We start from the raw sequence: 23,082 nt of genomic DNA, 5'->3' as shown, positions 1-23,082 counted from the left end.
TTTTATAAGCTGCTTGTTTATTATTTGTTCCTCTAGTTCTCCTCCACGACGTTATTGGAGCATGTCATTACATTCTTTGAACCTCTTGGTAATATTTAAAATTCTGTCTTTTTTCACATAAAATGTCCATAAAATCTTGTCTACATACATTAACTATTAAACCATCCCTTCTTTTGGTCAGACATGCGCCTTAGCCACGTGGTACATCCAACTCTATTCTTATTCAGAATATTTCATGGAAGATGTCGACTTTTATATTAAAATGATACAGCAACTGGTAGACCTATATATTACGGCTAGAATGACATATACATCTCAAAATCGAAAAACATGTGACGGGTTTTGCATTTATACGCCTGATATATACTCTCTGACCAATATGCATCTTATTGTAGGCTGCTCAAATATTAAATGACTTGATTGGTTCCAACCAGTATCTGTTGGTATGTTACTAGAAAATGAAGCTGAAGCACTGGTGAAATTCATCTTCAGCAAGCTTAATGCCACATTTTTTTTAAATCTATTTGGATTGAATTATAACAAATATCTTTGTGTTGTTTACGATGTTATATAATTTCCACGAGTTTACTAAGAACAGTATTTGTAAATAAAGGCCACCACTTTTCCCTTTTATACCAATCCTGTAATTAGCTACACCATTATCGTGTATAACGACACCTCTCATGTAGGAATTGTATCGAGATATTACAAAAGGTTGTTTTACTTTCATTAGCCGTTTTTCAGCACTGTTGTACCTTTTCGCTGTTCTACATAATAATGTCTACTTATCAAGGTACCCTCAGAATTATCGCATCATCTACAAAGAACAATTATAATCAAAGAAATATAAGTATCCTCGTCAAAAAACTTATATCGTACGATCCTCGATCGTACGATAAAAGTCTTTTAAGAATGTAATAATAAAAACATCTCGCTCGAAAAGAAAGAAAAGTTGGCAATTTTCAAGTAAACAAAATTTTAGTTATTTATACAAAATATGTAATTGTTTTGTAGTTATATTTAGCATTGCGATTCACAAAAACATAAATATATCTTAGTAAGATTTTTTACTTGTACAAAAAAAAATAAAAAGTATGGTGGAGCATGTAAGCAACAATGGCAGGTAATGCGTTAAATAAAACAAGGTATTTCTATAAATTATATTAATACTTTCAGTGATTATAAGAACAAAGAAGCATTACGCAGATCAACTTATAAAAGTCATTATTAGTGAGAATTAGAAATTAACGCCGGTAGTATAAAAATAAGTGCTATTTTATCCCGATGCAGGTTGGCGTACATCATCAATTTTCAATATCATTTTAACCAACTGGGTAGCCAACAAAAATTGTTGCCTCTTTGATCTGAGTGATTCGATAACATGTTGTTCTCTCATGTTGAGGTTTCCAGTATTCATACAATCGATACCGAGAGCTGGATCTCCTGTAGCTGCTTGTTTAGCCTAAAATCATAAAATGTAGAGTTGAAATTGCAATGATAACATTAATATTAATAATAAATATAATAGGAAAATTAAAAATTTAAATAGTGAATTTAAGGTATTGATAGTGCAAAACTACCTTATTGTAATATACATACAAAATATTGATTTTTGTAAATTCTGAATATAGAGATGATAAGCAAATAAAACAAAATATTTTATTTTAAACAAAATTCAGAGTATTTTTAATATTCTTGGTCCGTCATTTTGAATATTGAAATTTTGTCAGTGAAGTCGCGACTCTCAAGCATGTTTATTTTTTTACGACGACAAATACGACTAACATATTTGGAACTGAAATCGTTTATAATGTAGTGTTTAAAAATTTATCTAATAATTGTAAATATATTTAATACACATATTAAAATAAGCACATATGATCTCCATCCACCTCACGTCACAATATGATCATTATAGCTTGTACTTATTTTATTATTAGACTGTAATCATTTACCTTCACTTCTCCTAATGTATGGATGGCAGACAGTCCACTGTTATCAGCCAAAGCAAGTGGTATACTTTCTAAAGCCTCAGCAAATGCACGATAGGCGTACTGTTCCAAGGAAGCTAGTTGATCTGCTTGAGCCGCGACTGCCAAACTGCAGGCAATTTCTGCTGCTCCACCACCATACACTACTCTTGGTTCCTAAAAAACAACAACAGTAATAATAAAAGTATCAGATTATGTCTAATTATTTTACAAAATAAGGCAAAGCATTTGTTTCAACAAAGAACTGCATTGTTGCACGCATTTACTATAATGAAGATTAAACATGAAAAGCCAATATGATCTGGCTTAATGAGCCGGACTAATTATGAATCATCCTCATCTGTGATTTAATTTTTGTCTAAAATATCGAGACCTGTAAGAGTTGAAGGTTAAAATTGAGTATGTATTTGTGTATGAATAAAGGCAAAGAATTGGGGACTGGGAAACATACAGAAAAAATCAACAAAACAAACACTGGACAAGATAGTTCTGAATATCATTCACTCCATTAATATTGGAGAGATTGTGTTAACAGCCCTTCTAGATATAGAAGGTGCATTTAATAATGCACTACCAAATTATCGTTATGATGCAGTAGTATCAAAAGGGATATTCACCACCACATGCAACTAGATCAAAGCGATGCTGGAAAATCAACTGATTCTAACAGACCTACAAGGAGAGTAGCTTATGGCCAAAACAGCTAAAGGATGCCCATAGAGGGAAGTGCTTTCGTCTCTACTGTGGTCACTCCTGGTGAGTGACCTGATCTCGTTCCTTGGCGCACAGGGGTAGAAGTACAGGTCTATGTGGAATGATCTAGTAATTATGGTAAGAGAAAAATACAGTAATGTGTGTATAAAGTCCGCTATCTATCGCATTTCGAATAACATTAAATATCCTTACTAGGGGGTAAGACAGGGAAAAACTCTGTCAATCCTAGCAAAACAATAATAGTCAGTTTCATAAGAAGACGGAGTCTAGATAACATCTGGATGCTTGCTCTGTATGGAGAAACAAAGAGGCGAACAAGGTCAAATATCCAGGAGTAATACTAGATAAGCAGCTTACATGGAATGCTCATCTGCAAAGAATATCCAACAAAGCCATGGACATGTTAAAGAATTTGTGAAGTGTGACCTATGGATCATTAGTATGGTGGTTTAAATGCCAACAAAAGACCACCAGAGAGAAGCTGAATAAGCTTCAACAACAAGCATGCTTAATCGTAACAGGATCAATGTCGACTACCCCAACCACCACCATGGAGGTCATACTTGACCTTCCATTACATACAGAAGCATACAGAAGGTGGATAAGACGTCAAGAAGCAGGGCGAAATGATAACGGGATCAAATCTGGAAAGATAATAAAAAAATCACCAAGAGCAGGAAATGATACCAGATGCAATGCAACCTAAATCTTATTTCGTAAAGCCGTTTAGCGGCACCTTTCCATGAAGCCCCGAATTGGAGTTGAATAAAAAGAATCTCATAATGGCAGATCAATACTGGTATACAGACGGCTCTAAAACCGATGAATGTATTGGGGCTGGAGTATACAATGGAAACCAAGGCTGAGCCTTAGTGAAAATCTAGGTAATCACTCCACTATATTTCAAGCAGAAATTTATTCTATAGAGATGTGCCTGCAGGAAATAATAAATAAGGAGGAACTGCTTGGAACTGTCTTCCGAATATGATTCGCATTCTAAAAAGTAATAAAGTAAGTTTTACTCTGGGTGCCTGAACATACTGATATTAAAGGGAACCAGAAACTTAACCTACTTGCTGGGAGAGGGAAAAAGAAACATTCATAGACCCAGAACCTGCAGAATAGCAAGAAGCACAGCCAAAAGATTGATATCAGACTGGGTGGAACAGATGAAATGTAACTCCTGGAAATCTTCGAAAAAGGGGGTCCAATGAACTACTAGATATGAATAGGAATGATCTACGAATTATCGTATGTCTCCTAACAGGACACTGTCGCCTAGGGACACATGAATAAAATCTGACTGGCAGAAAGTGCAGATTGTAGATTTTGTCAGGCTGAAGATGCATCCTTGGAACACTTTCTGTGCAACTGCCAATGGTTGGATAGGATAGCACTATCAACCTCTATTTAACCTTGCAATCTGCAGAACCAAATCAATAATATGGAGTTCCCTAGAGGTATTGATCCATCAGACCTGTGTTAAAAATCACTTTTTGTGGATGAAGTAATTTACTAGAATATTAAAATATGATGAAATGTACATATTATATTATAGATTGAAGCGTAGCACTGACCTTGTTTCCTCTCTTGTACACTGTAGGCCCAGGAGAAAGCAGACTACCCTGCTATAATTCCAAAGCTGCGCTAGACTATTATTGTATAATATCAATTTCTTACCTGAACTAAACTCCTGACAACACATAATGCATCATGGAGACTTCTCTTGGCTTCAGCTACTAACATTTGGTTACCTCCTCTAACAAGAATTGTAACTGCCCGTGAATTTGAACATTCTTCAATAACCAACATTCTATCTTTAGTGGTGCCAAATGCAATTTCCCGTACCAAACCAGCATAACCAAGTTTTTCTGGAGTAAGCTCTTCAAAACGGGGTACTATCCTACCGCCAGTAGCTATGGCTATAAGTTCAATTTCTGGACCTCCAACCTATAATAAAAAAAATCATTTATTTGATTTCATCATACAAGAAGATAATTGTTGTATAATATAATTGGTCAATAATATGATGGCTAAACCAAATTTCTTCATGTTTCTTGGGCCATACCAATATTGATTCCTTTGACAGACATGTCTTGTATAAACGTGGGATATTACCTAAAGAGTTTATGAAGTTATACAAACAGGATATCTATTCAAATGCTATATATAGGAAATACTGATTAAGCAAACAGAACATATTCTAATAAATAGAACCATTATAAGAACATTGAATATTTTGTTAACTTTAATTAATGTTAACTAACCACAATCTAAAAATTGTAAAAACCTTTTTGGTCTCCAAATAAAATTATCGGAACTTGTTCTCCAAATACTGATTATATATAATACTAAATAATGATTTATATTGTTGGATTGCATGTAAAGAAAAAAATAACTTTATAATTTAAACAAGCTAACAATTTTTTGGTTATAGAAATTTGTAGACAAAAAATGTTCATGTTAATTAGTTAACATAGTTAGTTAATTTAGTTATTAGTTAATAAGTTATAAAATTATCGACATAATAGAAGTGTAAACTGGAGAAAATAGCAACAGAAAAATGAGCTTCTTCTGCTTAAAGTTCCTTCTCTTATTCTATCTTACATATGACCATAGCTATGATCACTTTCTGTGTCGGTCTTAGCTTTCGTGGAGGAGGAGCTCTGAACTAAGTAGGGGCTCTTCTGTACTCTACGGAAGACAGATTGGACGGGGGATGTCCTCAACCTCGACACGGCACGTCCCATATGGATGATAGGGAAAGTTCCTGCAGATATGCAGGACAGGTACGAATAAGGCATTGCCAAATAAGTACCCGCGGATCAACTGAGGATATGACATTAGGCAGCAGTAATGTCATTACTGGATTAAGGCTATGGGAAGTAAAAATCCTATAGGCTTAATTCCAGATACTCACAGGCGTCACTCACATTATGAGTTAAGCGGCTGTGATACTGCGACAGCAGCAGCGTCTGACCCAAAGTGGGCGGCTGCAAACAGCGTCTGTTCCCAGAGTGCGCGGCTGAAACTGAAACCTTGAAAACACGCAGTGGCTCGCGTGGCATTGAACTTAGCCAAAAACCCTTACAAATGTCAGATTTTAAAACAAAACGGAAACTACCCCAGGTGAGTAGACACTCTCACACTGATTTATCAGTCTGTCCCAAGGATTCTGGAGGGGGGGACACAAATTTGACAAGAGTATGCTTTAAAAAACAAACAGTTTTCAAAATTGCAACCATGAATACTAGAACTCTACTTTCTGATGAAAGCTTTAAAGAAATGGAAAAAGAATTAGAAAAGATCAAATGGGACATCGTCGGAGTTAGTGAAGTGAGAAGGCGAGGTGAAGGCCTCGAGACCCTAAAATCTGGTCACTTGTTTTACTATCACGGAGAACAACATGAGTCAGTAGGAGGCGTCGGATTCTTCATAAACAAACAGCTAGCAGGAAATCTAAAAACTGTCCAATCAGTATCCACTAGAGTTACATATGCCACGTTCAAAATAAATACTAGATATAATCTAAAAGTTATCCAAGTCTATGCTCCAACAACAGAATATACAGACGAGGAGATCGAAGTCTTTTATGATGATTTAAGCACAGCCAACACAAACAACCGTACACATTTCACAGTTATGTGGAGACTTTAACGCCAAAATAGGAACAAAACTGGATCCAGCAGAAACTGCTCTTGGAAATTTTGGAAGTCAGGGACGGAACGACCGTGGCGACACTCTTTTAAACTTCTTACTAGAGAAAAACCTATTCTTAATGAACAGTTACTACTACAAGAAACCTCACCGCAGATGGACGTGGAAAAGCCCAGATGGGAAGACGACAAATGAGATCGATTACTTTATCACTGATAAAAGATACATATTTACAGATGTGACAGTGCTAAATAAATTTGCGAAATCAAGCGACCATCGTATGGTGAGAGCCACCATTGTGTTAAATACCAACTATGAACGACACAATATGATAAAGAAGAAGCAAATAAACATATGGACACATCCAAACAACGAACAAAATTTTGAAGATCATATCGGTAAATTCCTTCAAGAAAAATCATCAACAAATGATATTAACATCCTAAATGACATAATAGTAGAAGCAATAACAGAAGCTCAAAAGAAATGCTGCCCAAAAAGCGTGAAGGAAGAAAAAATTTGTCTGGAAACCCAGAAAAAAATGGAACAAAGAAGAATACTGAGAAGCGACGAAAACTCTAGTAACGACGATATAAATAAAATGAACAAGGAAGTATCAACAGAAATCAGAAAAGACCTAAGAAAATACAAAGATGAGAAAATCATCAAAACCATTGAGGAAAATAAGAGTATGAAAATAATGAGACGCAAACTCACAAATGGAAATAAACAAATAGTCAAACTCAAGGATAGAAATGGCAACATCACATCAAACAGAGAACATTTGTTACAAATTGTGGAATCATTCTATAAGACATTATATAGCAACCAATCGACCCTAGATATAGTTGAATATCAGCAGAGGAAGGTTCAAAATCAGGGTTCCGAAGATATCCCAGAAATCTCCTTGGACGAAATTTACAAGGCTCTAAAAAAGATGAAGAATAACAAAGCTCCGGGGGAGGACGGTGTCGTCACGGAAGCGATAAAGATAGGAGGCTCAGTACTGATAACCAAAATTCAAAAGCTCTTTAATCTATGTCTATGGAATCAAAATATCCCAACAAAGTGGAATAATTCAATAACTGTACTCTTACACAAGAAGGGAGATATAGCAGACCTGGAAAGATACAGACCAATCAGTCTCCTTAACCATCTTTATAAATTATACACCCGAATAATAACGAACAGATTAGAGACAAAGCTGAATTTTTACCAACCTCGGGAACAAGCCGGTTTCCGCCCTAATTACGGCACAAACGATCACCTGCAGTGCCTAGAAACCCTGATAGAAAAAACTAACGAATATAACCGTCCCTTGGCATTGATATTTGTAGACTTTAAAAAGGCGTTTGATACAGTGGAACTACCGTCCATCTTAAGAGCACTACAAGATTGCAGGGTCGACCACAGATATTGTAATATAGTTAAAAATATATATGAAAATGCCACAACAACCATTCAGCAACTAATAAAATAAAGATAAAAAGGGGAGTCAGGCAAGGTGATACCACGTCACCAAAGCTGTTCATTACCGTTCTTGAGTATGCATTTAAAAAACTAACATGGCAACAGAAAGGAATATCCATCGATGGAGAAAGATTAAACCATCTACGTTTTGCGGACGATATCGTGCTTCTGTCAGATAATCTGGGAGAGATCAAAGACATGCTCCAAGAACTGAATGACATACTACAAGAAACTGGGCTGGAGATAAATTTCGAGAAAACCAAAATGATGACCAATATGGTTCCCAGCGAAGAGATACAGATCAATAACAACAAGGTAGAATTAATCGATAAATACACATACTTGGGTCATGAAATTAGAATAACCAGAGACAACCAAACCTGCGAGTTAAATAGACGAATCACGTTGGGATGGGCGGCATATGAAAGGATGAGAGACATTTTTAAAACAAATACCCCAATTCACCTGAAAAGGAAGGCATTTAACCAATGCATCTTACCAGTCTTGACCTACGGAGCAGAGACCCTAACTTTAACGAAAGCTACTGCCGAAAAACTGAGGGTAACACAAAGGCGAATGGAGAGATCAATGCTGGGCTTGACCTTGAAAGATCGCGTGAGAAATGAGGAGATACGCCGACGAACTGGCGTAGACGATATTATACTGCGAATCAATAAAGAAAAGTGGAGGTGGGCTGGACATGTTGCTAGAATGGAAGACGGAAGATGGACGAAGAGATTATTGGAGTGGAGACCAAGAGCCGACAAGCGAAGTCGAGGCAGACCACCCACCCGATGGACCGACGACCTAAGGAGAATAGAAACAAACTGGATTGCAGCAGCTAGAGATAGAGAGAACTGGAGACGTCTGGAGGAGGCCTATATCCAACAATGGATGTGAAAATGGGGCTGGATGATGATGATGATGATTACTTTGCTAGCTGCTGCTATGAATAGCTGTCACGAGCTGCAGTTAAACCATTCCCGAAGGTTACTCAGCTAGTAAGTGTATACTTTTCCTATGTTTCTTCTACCCTAATTCTACCTTGCATAATGACCCTAAGCAGTCTCTTATTTTTTTGACCTACTTATGTAATCCAAATAATCCAGTTTCCTTATTTTCATAAGATATTTATAAGATAATCAAAGATAATTTCAATTAAAAAAATTGAAATATCTGAGCCATTTAATGAGATATACAATTACAGGCCTCAATACAACTAGTAATTTAGGAGAAATCTCAGGAGGACTGATTGGATTGCATATTTAATGAACCATTTAAAGCAGACCAGATATGATAAAAATCATTATGAAAATAACCAATATTTCAAAAAAAAAATAAGGCAACAATAGGTGGTTTAAAGTTGGTAAAGGATCTTGGAAGCAGTATGGTTTGCCTATACTGTAACAAAACTCCAAGTAATAGTCTCCTAGAAATAGAACTCAGCTTCTGCCAACAAATCCTACTCCCACGTCCCCGAAGGCTTTTACCGCGTAGCCACTAGGTGCATGGCGTACAATGATTGTGCTTTATGTAGCAAAGGAGAGGGGGTGAAAGGTGAGTTTCTGGCGCCTAAAAACTTTAACATATCAGCCAAGGGAATAAACCCTGACAGAAAATTCTGGTCCTCCAGGTTGGGGGTTGGGTAATGGGCCGATGACCCGTTACCGTAAAAAGTAAAAAACCACGAAACCTTCAAATAAGCCTCGGATAGATCGGTCTTATCGACGACAACTTAAGCAAAGAATATCGACGACGACTTAAGCAAAGAAATATGGACTACATACTCGGTACCTGGAACTTCCTGACATTGAATAAACCATGAACACAGGCATCACTACTTAACGAGCTCCGAAAATATAAAATAGAACTAGCAGCAATACAAGAAACTAAATGGCTAAGGCACGGAATAAAAGACACAAAAACGCATGCATTACTATATATCGGAAAAGATGGCGGAAAAAAGAGTTTGGAGTAGCCTTTATAGTTGACAATAAGATGAAACATGCCATATTAGATTTTAAAGCATTGCATGAGAGAATTTGTAAACTAAGAACAAAAACAAAATTTTCGTCTGGATAGTTAAATTAAATTGATTGTAAGTCTAATTTATTATTTCTTTTACCTTTTGAAATGGACTCACACAAGCAACACATTCATGATTTAAAAACAAAATTCTTTAACCTCTCAATCATTAACATACATTGCCCAACAGAAAAACATAGCATGGAAATAAAAGAAAATTTTTCCGACAACAGAGGAAGTATATGACAGCTCAGCGAGATATGATATTAAGATCGTAATTGGAGATATGAATGCTCAAATAGGCAAAGAAATACTTGTCTTAGGAACCATTGGTAAACATTCATTCCATCAAAATACCAATGAAAATGGAGAATTACTTATCAACTTTGGCAGTAGAAAAAACATGATCATCAGCTCGACTTTAAGGCGACATGGATTATGCCTAGTGGAAAAATCGCCAACCAAATTGATAATGTCTTGATAGACAAAAGGGCAACAACAAGCATACAGGATGTAAAGAGCCGAAGAGGAGCATGCTGCGGATCTGACCATCTCCTGGTACTGATAAAATACAGATGCAGAATTCAAAGAAACAGGAGGGACAGACAGGAACAAACAACAGAACAAGTAGATATACAAAAATTGAGACAAGATATCAAACAGAACTATGAGACAGAAATAACACAAACAATGACAATCTAGGCACTGAAGAACATTGGGAAGAAATTAAAACAAAAGTAATTGAAGCAGCAAGAAAAATCATAGGCAAAAAAAACAAGCAAAAAGAGAATGGTTCAATGACGAGTGTAAAAAGGCCATACAGAAAAGAAATGAAGAACACGAGAAAAATATGGGAAGAAGAACCAGAGAAAGAAGAGCAAGCTACGAATATACAAAAGGGAGGGCCGATAAAATATGCCGAACAGAGAAAAGAAAATACGAGAACGGTAATATACAGAAAATGGAAGAAAATTTTCAAAGCAACGATGTAAGGGAAGCCTATAGATGTCTAGTCAATTTAAGAGAAGGATGCAAACCCCGAACAAATCTATGCAGAAATCAAGAAGGGCATGTAACCAGTGATCCAAAAGAAATAAAATCAGTCTGGAAAACCTATTTCCAACCTCCTACGGACGCAAAAAAATGAAGAGCATATTGACATGCATCACATTGAGGGAGAGACAGAAAATATAGAACCCCCGACGATGGAAGCGGTAAAACAAGCAATATGAGCACAGAAGAATAACAAGGCTCCAGGTATTGACAACGTCCCTTCTGAGCTATATAAATTAGGTGGCGAAAATCTAGTTAGACAAATACATATGCTTATGAACAAGATATGGAATGAGGAAAAGATCCCTAGCGACTGGAAAACCGGAATTATATGCCCAATCTATAAAAAAGGGGATAAACTGAAATGCGAAAATTATCGCGTCATAACCCTCTTGTGCACAGCGTACAAAGTTTTTACTTATATACTAAATAAACGACTCAACAACTAACTGAAAATATTGGCGGGAATACCAAACCGGTTTCCGACAAGGGAGATCTACAACTGACCAGCTATTCACAGTGAAACAAATTCTAAATAAATCGTGGGAATACGACATTGACGCCCACAACATATTCATAGATTTTAAACAGGCCTACGACTCAATTAGAAGACAAAAATTATAAACAGGGGAAGAATATAAACAATTTGGTGCCTGGAGAAAAGCCTGGTTATATTTGTACAGGAAAAAACAAATATAACAGCTGAAAAATCACAAATTATTTCAAATAGTTAGATGTTTTTATTGTTCTTTAAGGCGATTCACTCAAAAGCACAAAAATAAATGTTTTATGTGCAGTGGACTTTGATTCGACTTTAGACTTTCGATTTTAAGTTTTCTCCATAAGCTGCTATATAATAAAATTATTTATTAATAATCCTCCTAATGATCCTTCTTAAATTTGTGTTTTTTCTGTCTCTTTACTGTGATAATTTTTCAACGAAAAACCTTTGAACCATGAAACTTGTACCTAGGTTCCTTCTGGTCCAAGGAAGGACCCTATTAAATAGGAGTCAATAGCTGAGTCACCGAAAATACATAGAAATTATATACTATCACAGGATAGAGAGGATAGAGTCTTAAAACTTGTTAATAGTTGTAGTAGTAGCCTGGGAAATTTTTTGAATGTCAAAACGTAAGCGTATTCACTACTGCTCTATGCTGTATTTGTTTACACCTGTCTAGAACTGTCAACTCTCTATTACATTAAATTGCCACATGTCACGTTTTACGTTAAATATCACATAATATGTCAAATTTCACATAAAATATCACACATGTTTCGTGTAATATTCCGTTTCCGTTTATCATGTCACATGTCACGATCCACTAGAATAGTAAATTTGTTGATGTAATCGTAGTTTATTCGTTAAATTCTATCACGTGAGTTCTCGCACGTCCCTAAATGTTCAGCTGTTTCGGCACTATAGGTTTAAGGCCCCTTTAACATGGTGACATATTTCATTTTTCTATATCATCCTATACTATTCGTTAAATCCTATCTTGAGCTATACCGCATGACCCTGTATGTGAAGCCGTTTAGACGCTACACGTTTATGGCCTTTATTTCACACAGCCATGTTGGATTTTTCTGTCATCATATTCTATTCGTTAAATCCTACCCTTAGGTATGCTGCATGCCCCTGTATGTTAAATTTTTTGAAGTCAAATTTTTTGACTATATCCTGTATACTTACATTTTTTCTTATCATAGGAATCTATCAATAATGGCTAAGTTGCTTCTTGGATGATCATCGCAGCAGTAGAAGGCCAGGTCATGCATTATCAAATAAATTAAAATAATAATTGATAGCAGCGCCTTCACCAAAATAAAATTTCCCCAGACTGCATCAGGATCGCTATTTTTTATATACTTGAGTTTTCAATAATCCTTTCAGTATCAGTTGATTATATATTTTAAATAGTTTATAATTTGGAAAACTTACCCATCTTACAGCTGGTAACTCTTGTTGTAACAATAAATGATTGGCTTCATCATCGAAGCCCCATTGGCAAATTGCTAATGTAGCTCCAGCTTTCTTTACTAATCCAACCTAAACAAATATAACATATTTTTATTTAAAGCGTAGTTAAAATAGGCAGTATGTAAAGTAATATATACAGTACGACAAAAATAATTAAAAATGAAATATGCTGTAATATGTATATAGGCGGGAGCTAATAGAGAGAGAAGTTAATGTGCCAAACTTCTAACTGTTTTGAAAACAGCATAAGCTGAGAAATTATTTATCCTACTAACTATTATACTAGTTCCCAATAATGAAATTCTACTCAAATGTTAACTATTTGACTGTGTCAAACATATAGTATTCAATATGTTTAAAAGCATAGGCTTAGACTCTCAGAACACAAGAATATTTGGTAACTCTTTGAACATTAAGTGGTGACAGTAAAGCATGACACTTAAATGGATGTACCAAAAAATGTGCAGATGAGGTTATCTATTAATCTCTACACTTTTTAACATACACTCAGTGTGAGATTGTAAAGATATTAATCTCCATTAGTAAAATGAATTTATAGCGATCAGAACAAATTTGATAATGATAAGATACTTGATATCCAAGTATGATACAACTTTGTGAAATGCCAGATATATAATACTCTTCTATTTGTAACCACCTAAGTTTCGTAATTTGTACTCAGAGTTTGTACTTGGACCTCACGGATATGGCGACAGAAATGTCATGAACACCCATTTTAAAAAAAGCCCCCAAAGAAAGTGGACTTGGCAATCACTAAATGGCTTGAACAAGAACGAAATTGACTTTATCTTTACTAACAAAACTGACGCTGTTCAAGACGTAACTGCATTAAATCAAGTTTCAACCGGAAGTGACCATAGAATGGTTAAAGCGAAGGTAGTCTTGAACATAAAGAAGGAACGAAGAAATATACTAACAAGGACTAAAAATGTTATGTTCACTGCGATTACTAACACAAGGGCATATCAGGAAGAAATAGATAGAAACCTTCAGAATGACGTGCAAGATAAAACCGATATTGAACAACTTAACGAAAGGTTGGTGGACGCTCTAAGGAAGGCACAGAAGAACTGTCAAGTTAAGCAAATAAGGAAAAATGAAAAACTTACAGAAGGCACAAGAAACCTAATGCAAAAAAGAAGGGAAATGAAAGATAAGTACACAATGAACATCGCAGAGCTGAGGAATTTAAATAAAACCATTTCAAAAGCTGTTAGGAAAGACATAAGGGATTTTAACACTAAAGAAACAAAATAAAAGCCTTAAAGTTCTAAAACGAAAATTGAAGACAGGAACCAGGAACATTTATAAGCTAAAAAATAGACAAGGACATGCTGTATATGAACAACAAGAAATTATGAAAATTATCGAAGAGTACTATAGAACATTATATCATCGAGATGCTCACATTCCAGAGGTGGAAATCCCAGCCATACAAAATCAAGGATCAGAGGAACTTCCAGATATAACCGAAGAGGAAATTGAATCAGCGTTGAAAGGTATGAAGAACAGCAAATCACCTGGAGAAGATGGCATTGTAAGTGAAATGCTAAAATTAGGAGGCAAATGTGTCATAAAAGCTTTAAAAACCGTTTATAATGCCTGCCTCTTTGAAGGAGTTACACCAGAAAAATGGAATAGTGCCATTATGATATTGCACAAAAAAGGAGATGTAACAGAAATTGGAAACTACAGAGCTATCAGCTTGTTATCTCATTTATATATAAGCTCTTTATGAGAATAATTACTAACAGACTGGAACCTAAGCTGGATTTTCACCAACCATTAGAGCAGGCAGGATTTAGGAGTGGCTTTGGAACGAATGACTACCTACAAGTAATAAAATCATTAATAGAGAAAGTTACAGAATACAACAAGCCATTGATATTAATATTTGTAGACTTTGAGAAAGCGTTTGACTCAGTCCAGCATAGCTCCATGTTAAGAGCTCTTACAGAGTGCAGTATTGATCATAGGTACACAACTCTTCTTCAGAACATATATAATAGCGCAACAGCTGCAGTTAGAATGTATTATGGCAACACAAATACATTTCCCTTCGAGAGGGGTATTAGGCAAGGAGATACCATCTCTCCTAACCCATTCACCACTTTGTTGCAGAGTGCTATGAGAAACAATAATTGGGAGAATATTGGAGTCAACATAAAAGGAGAATTTCTGAACAACTTGAGATTTGCAGACAACATAGTCCTTATTGCAGACCGGGTAGATCATGCCTGCCAGCTTCTTCAAGACCTTCAGAGCTTGTGTACATGAATTGGACTTAAAATTAATTTCTCCAAAACACAATATATGACCAACCTAGTAATGGCAAAAAACATCTCAACTAACAGCACGCAAATTGAACAGGTTTATAGCTATAAATATCTGGGCCACGAGATTAAATTAGGAAGAGATAATCAAACAACAGAGCTAAACAGGAGAAGTCTTTAGATCAGATATTCCCATGTGCTTGAAAAGGAAGGTCTTTGATCAATGTGTACTCCCAGTTCTAACGTATGGAGCAGAAACATTGACCCTTACCAGAAAAGTAATCAATAAAATACAAGTGGCACAGAGAGCAATGGAGAGGTCAATGCTGAATATATCCCTCAGAGACAGAGTATCAAATACAATAATTAGGAGAAAAACTGGTGTTACTGACGCAGTTCAAAGGATTACAACATTGAAATGGAACTGGGAGGGGCATGTTGCAAGATTAAAAGATGGAAGGTGGATGAAGAAAATTCTGGAATGGAGACCTAGACATGATGCTTATCGTAATCAAGGATGTCCTCCAACAAGGTGGTCAGATGACATAAAGTGCATTCAGCACAACTGGATTCAGGATGCTCAAGATAGAATGGATTGGAATTATTTACGGGAGGCCTCTGTCCAGCAGTAGACTAAAAACGGCTGATGATGATGAAGTTTCGTAACGTGTTGTTAATATATTACAAAATAAAACACATAATTTGGGACCAGCACCTATTCTTTTTTGTGTAGCCAAGTCCTTTATATTAAATATTGTATTTTTATGGGGTTAAACCACATTGTATTGAAATTTTAATCTCTAATCCAGAAAATGTTTTACTTGTTAATTAATTGACGCTTTGTTTCAGCCAACTTGACAGGTGACTTACTTGGACTTGATCTTGTAGGTAAAAAGCCATGGGTTGAGTTGAAATTCTGAGTGTGATGTACCCTCGGATTTATATTAAATTCTGATTTTTGTGTGTTTAGGTAATTACTTGTAGAATATGCCTCTGACCTATTAATCCATTAATATTGGTATATTCTTGTTGCTGACTTCTTTTAGTATTGGTAACCAGAGTCTGCTACAGTGTGTTGATGGGTTTGCTACACATTTTTCTTCATTAAGATGAGAACTGCTTCTTTGATTTTTCTGTTTTTGAAGTCTATTTCTTTCATGACTATTGATGCATCTTTTCATTGTACTATGTGCTCATTGTCCCAGGCATATCTGCATATCTGGGATCTGTCAAAGTCTCTGTTTTTGATGTATGATTAATGCTCGTTTATCTTAACAGTTAGTGGTCTTAAAGTTTCCCCCACATAAACATTGTTGTAACATAAACAAGGTATCCTATAGATGCAATTCTTTGATCTACCACGTGTGTTGTTTAGTTTGGTTTTGGACAAAATAGATCTCAGTTTATTAGTTGTTCTGAATGTTGTAATGTACCTACTTACTTCCTATTATTTTCAATTTTTCTGATAAGCCCTTTACATATGGTATTGTTGTCATCTTCAAATTCTATGGTGTTATGTTGTTTTCTTTCTTAAAACTTGTGATAATCCTTGTTTATAAATGTCAATGCATAATCATTTTTTGTTAAAACCTTTGTTAGCAGGTTTTTCTCCCTGGAATGCCATTTTGGTTAGAACAGGTGTAAATATTTTTAGACTTTGGTGGCATATCCTATATCCTTTGTGATTAACACATCCAATAAGGGTAGGAAGTTCTTTTCTTTTTCCATGATGAATTTGATACTTTTTTAGTCCAGTACTTCTGGTCCATGAGATCAAATGTAGAACACAATATCTACATATATCCACCAATCTGTGGGTTTTTTTTTATGTTTACACACAATGTTTTTCTCAAATTCCTCCATGAAAATATCTATTAATAAAGGAGATAATGAATAGCCCAATCATTCAAAATCTTGTTTATAAAAATCATTGCCTAATTAATAGCTGTTGTCTGTCCTACATTCAGTTTTTTTTTGTTGTCAATGTATCATCCCTCTCTAGTTTGGTTTTTATTATTTTTAATTTTTTTTTTCTAAAGACACGTTTGTGAAGGGCTGGTAATATCAAAACTGACTAGCATATTGTAATCTAGGTCTGCTAGTTTTTGCACAAAATACTGTGAATTCTTTATAAATGTTGTAAATAAAAAATTGCATTATGTGCTAATAGTTGTATTTAAATCTAGGAGGAATTTTGACAGTTTGCTATAAGGAGAAACAATCCTGCTGCAAATTTGTATTATGAGGGGTACATTTTCTTTATGTATTTTTGGGACTATGTACAGGTGCAGTGTCCTGCTATAGTGGGGCGTTAGTGTTCTTCAGTAATCTGTAGGTATTATATTATTAAATTTATGTAGTGCTTTGTATATTTTATTATCCAATGATTTGATTGGATTCTTTTGTAGTTTTGTGTATGGCCCAGGTGTGACTAATTCTTGGATTTTCTCCTAGTATTGAACTTTGTCCATGATTACAGTTGCATTACCCTTGTCAGCTTGCATTATCCTTGTCAGCTGGTAATATCATTATGTACTTTTCATGTGTTGGTAGTTTTTGACAGACTTTAATGCCTAATTTAGGAACTGATAGATAGGTTACAGTAAGATTTAAACCTTCATCAGGGCATCAGGTTCTCTGCTGCATCCAACTGTATTTTTGATTTTTAACTAAAGCTTGAATGCTAAGTTTGTAATATAAATAGGATCAAAGCATTTCAAATGTGCATGTTACAATCAAATAGTTTTGACAGCCATGTCAGCAGATGTTTTTCAAAATCACCAGATAACAATTTTTAAGAGAACTGTTGAAATCATAAAAAAGAAAAAAGGCTATAATAAATGATGCTGATCAGGCTGGGCTCAAAGACTCTATTAACCGAAAAACATCAAAAGGGGAAGAATTGGAGATCTTTAATAAAAAGGGAATACTGTAATAATGCTCAAGTCGAAACATATCCTATGTATTTGATTAACTTACTATTTCCTTGAACTTATCATGTTCATACTGTCTTAGTTCCTTATAATCTTCCACACTGCTTACATCCAACTTATGTTTGGTCTTTGGTTTTGGTGGTTCAAATGGACAGGTGAGAATAGCCAATTTTACATCTTTTAGTTCTTTGGGCATTTGTGGATGGGACATTGTTTTGTCAATAACTACACCTTTAACTAATGTTGTGTCTTCCAATTTTCCACCAACCTAAAACAATAAATACATTCTTATTTAACTCACATATTAAAAAAGCAAACAATCATAGTAACACAAAACAAAGAGAAATTAACTATTTTCATTATAAAGTCTATATAATATGGTCTGAATATGAGTATATAATATGATATAATATAACAAGAAAATGGTTATATATATATAATATATATATATATATATATATATATATATATATATATATATATATATATATATATATATATCAAGAACATGGTTAATGCGAGTTAATAGTAAAATAAAGGTAGAAGGTATCAGCATAGCTCACAACAAAGAAAAAAAATATAATTATTTCTGAATATTGGTTGTACAGTTCAGCCAAGTTAGAAAAGAAGCATGTTATCTGTAATTTTTTTACATCCATGTGTGCCAACATAACTTTTGATTTCTATTATTTTTATGCATTTGATTTATAGCGGAATTATGATTGTTGTATTGTTACTACAATGCCATATTGCCTGTGGTAAAAAAAATCTAATTATAATTAGAGAATATAATTATTTCATATTCTCAGTGAAACATCAATTTGTCAAATTGAATGTAACTTATGTCAGATTCTTCCTTTTCCGTTCTGAAGCATGAGGCAAATATTTGCGAATAAAAAACTCTACAAATAATTGATAGTAGTTGAAATGAAAAATAAAATGTAATTTAAATAGAAACTCTATAAAAATTAATGTTAAGCTAACCCATTAAAAGGCATTGTATATTAATCACTAACTAAAACACAATTCATGTACCAAAAAATAAAACCTACCTTTCCTTCAACTTTAATAAGTTCAAAATTAACATCTTTCTGTTCTAAATCTGCAACAGCTAAAACAGCATTAACAGCTATTTCTGCCATCTGTTTATGACATTTGTTAATGATTTTAGATCCCAGTGTGGTCATTGCAACTTTTATTAAAGGTTCAGTGTTTTCTGCTGATACTGGAAATAGTTCAGCAATTTTTTCCAAATGAGCTACAGCTGTTTGACAAGCTAGCTCAAAGCCATCAGCAATCCTTATGGGATGAATACCTTTGTCTATTAAAGATCCTGCTTGCTCTAAAAGGGCACCAGCCAGAACAACAACACCTGTGGTACCATCACCTAAAATGATGTTGAATAATTATACATCACTGTATGTACAGTACAGTAATATTATATATAATTTAAGTAATATTTTTAATGGTAAAGATGGTAAAAAGAAAATAACAATATTGACATCGTGACTGCTTACAATAGTAGTAAATTTGCATGAGCCATTTAACTGACACTACTGTAATTCTGTTGGAATTTTAGCACTGGTAATTTTATGTACTCACTTGCAACTCAAATGTACTACATTAAATGTACTACTAAAATTTTGAGTAGTACATTTCACTACACTTACAAGTTTAGTAATTCTACCTTGTTTAATGAGGGTTACAATTTCTTAAAATATTTAAATTGGCAGATTTACTAAATATTTTTTATAGTGTATATAAACAAATAAAAAGAAGGGTTCCAAAGAAAACAACATCAATAATATTAAACAAGTAGAACATATATGTATAATTACAACATATTAAGGAAAACGAAGTTTCAAAGTAGCAAAAACCTATACAAAGGTCAGAAAAATCATTTGTCGAAAATAAAGACATTCTATGTATCTGACTAATAAATAAAACAAAAAAACTCAAACTGTAAATTAATATTTTACTCAGAATCAGAGTCTGGCGTGCTGTTACCATTAACTATGTTAATTATCAGTGGTTCAACTTGTCTCAATGATATTGACAAGATTCCACATCTTTTGTTTAACTTTCTGCTAAACATGCTATATACATTTTTGCCATTTTGTAGATGTAATACTCACGATTCTTCATTAAAAAGATCTTTCATATCTGAAAATTTAAAAATCATATTCTTCTCTGCAATATAATTTTTTAAGTCTGCCCAAATTAACTCAATTGGATTGAGCTCACAGTGGTATGGTAGAAGACTCAATACTATTTGATTTTTTCACCGAATTTTTGTCTAGTTTATCTAATATCGAAAAGAACTACTTTTCAAATGACTCGCCAATCATCTCTTCATGATAGTCACCACACTTTTTTTATTCAAAAGCCCATAAGGTATCAGGAGCAAATTTGTCGTCACTAACAAGATTACAAACGATCAACCTCTTTCCTTTACCAAAAAATAAACTGATTTTTAATTTACTCTTGAAGTGGAAATTAACTACTATAGTAAATGCAAAACAATTATCATTGCACGGGATTACCTTAAAACATATGATACTGTCTTATATTATCTATAAACATTAAAAAAGAATAATTTTTAAGTTCATTAATGTGGTACCTTTAAAGTGAAACTGACTGTTCACCATTATTTACAGATATAAGGCAGTATCATACATTCTAAGGAGATGATGTGCAACAATAATTATTTTGCAGTTACTATATGTGAAAATTTATAACTGTACTGCAAATTTAAAATGAACATGTTTTAACTGACATTTAGATGTGACAGATTCTTTAATTCAGTCGAAAAACCATCCAGAAAGGCTTGCCTTGAAGGAACAACAACAAATAATACCAAATGCTGAATGAATGTTCATAACGAAAAGTCCTTATTTATTCTTCAAACAATTAAAAAAAGAACAATATTTCCAACTTCTTATGGGACAAGTATACACAAATTAGAAATGTTTGGAGAGGTTTTTAATCCCTGCCCATTGTGACATCAAACTTCAGTAGTCCATTTAGGAAATAAAAGTAAAAAATAAATACAATGATTAACAAGCAACATTCACTAATTGCATTTGCAACAAACTGAAACCAAATCTTGTTAAAACAAGTAGCAACTCTACTTGTTTTAATAATTTAATAGGAAAGCAAAACAACACCTATGGCTTCTTATGTATATAAGCGAGATTCTGTTTATTCCCAAATCATCTTTATTTTGAATACACTATAGAACTTATTTTTAAGATTTTTTTAAGAACGGGTTATTTAATTAGATGACTATCATAACATGAATTTACACTGCTGAAAAATAAGAGCATATATTCTGCAACCACAATTGAAAAACAAATTAAATTTATAAATACAATTCCTACTGACAGTTTTATTAACAAATTACTGTTGACCTAGAATTGGTAGCTAAATTAGAAAGAATTGTTTTGAAACTTTTTCTTTTAATTATTTTCTAAATAGGTAAATAAATAACTTTTAAAATGTGTCAATAAAAAATAATAAATATATTACCAATTTCATCATCTTGGGATTGTGATAACTGTACTAGCAATTTAGCTACTTCATGTTCCACATCCATCATTTTCAAAATAGTGGCACCATCATTAGTGACTGTTACTTCACCTGGAAAGTAAATATTGTTACACGAATTGTATCACGAGTATTATGAACATTTCCTACCATCAGGTGATACCATCATCTTGTCTAAACCTTTGGGACCCAAAGAAGTGCTTATTGTTTGAGCGATTTGTCTCGCTGCCAAAATATGTGACTAAAACAAATATTTATAATCATTGTACTTATAATAAATGTGTGTCTTTTAAAATATATAATAAATTAAGAAAAAAACTAGAAAATATAAAACAGTTTGCAAAATCAAAACATAACCTACCTTAAGTGCATCTATCCCGGTCAATCTCTTTTGGTTCTCTTGATCTCTAAGAATTATAAAGGGTCGTCCATATTCATCAAAGGCAATACTTCCTGGTATAGCACTCATTTTGAAAATGTAAGTTTTCTAAAGACTTGGGAGATGTTGCAGATTAATTAAAATTTTATTTTTGTTTCGAATTGGCTACTCCCATGAAAGTGACAGAAAACTGGCATTTGACATTTCACGCAAGAAAACCACAGAACCAAACGTTTTAAATCATCTGTATGAGATGGTATGATCACAGAAAAATATCAAATGTTTTATTATTCTGTGGTATGGTTATTCTGTGGTATGAGTCATGATATGCGAAGGATATGAGCACATGAGTTGTTGTCTACACCAGGGCTTCTTAAACTGTGGGTCGCGACCCCCAGGGGGGTCGCGAGACTACTGAAAGGGGGTCGCAAAGATCTGATACTTTTCAATCATTATAAATAAAATTTTAAAATTTTAAAATTAGTATACACACTACGTACCGTTCGCGTCATAAAAAACTGGTACAACTCTTATAATCGAAAATCGTATTTTTTAAGTTGTGTAAATTGAGCTTTTCACATGTGTCATTCTAATTTCGAAGGCAACGTTGCCAGTTCAATGAAAATATTATATCAAACCAGCTAAAAGCAGGGCTGTGCGACAGGTCGCAAGTTTTTAGTATATTAAAATCTAAAACAATATCGAGCGTTCTCGATTAGTCAGTCACATTTATATTTAAACATTTATTTAAACATACATCTCAAAAAATTCTATTAATTTTGAAATTTTCCATTATCTCAGTACCCATACATTGATTCGTGTTTAATTATAATTTGTGAAAATATTTCATTTTGACAAACTTGTCAAATGTGACTGATGGCAAGCAATATTTTTTATGTTTAATCGTTCGGATATGTTCGAGAAGTTTTCAGTTCTGTTATAAGAGGATTTTTTAAGACAGACGATGATATCTTACTCCGCTTAATTTTATTCTCATTATCATTTATACACCGTAAATCATTTAATTTTGAAAAAA

General features: G+C 34.0%; 1 protein-coding gene across 1 annotated transcript; it reads right to left on the bottom strand.

Annotated features, from left to right (window-relative positions):
* Positions 1-1,148: 1,148 nt before the first annotated feature.
* CCT5 (chaperonin containing TCP1 subunit 5) lies at positions 1,149-22,256 on the bottom strand. The gene is made up of 9 exons (XM_072519354.1): positions 22,029-22,256; positions 21,818-21,908; positions 21,650-21,760; positions 19,174-19,508; positions 18,168-18,389; positions 12,856-12,963; positions 4,386-4,655; positions 1,956-2,147; positions 1,149-1,462 (listed from the first exon to the last, which is right to left on the bottom strand). The coding sequence occupies exons 1-9, from the start codon at positions 22,134-22,136 to the stop codon at positions 1,277-1,279; spliced, it is 1,623 nt and encodes a 540-aa protein (XP_072375455.1). The 5' UTR covers positions 22,137-22,256; the 3' UTR covers positions 1,149-1,276.
* Positions 22,257-23,082: the final 826 nt, after the last annotated feature.

Source organism: Diabrotica undecimpunctata, chromosome 1, assembly GCF_040954645.1.
Source record: "Diabrotica undecimpunctata isolate CICGRU chromosome 1, icDiaUnde3, whole genome shotgun sequence".
NCBI lineage: Eukaryota > Metazoa > Arthropoda > Insecta > Coleoptera > Chrysomelidae > Diabrotica > Diabrotica undecimpunctata.
This window is presented reverse-complemented; position numbering and strand designations above follow the sequence as displayed.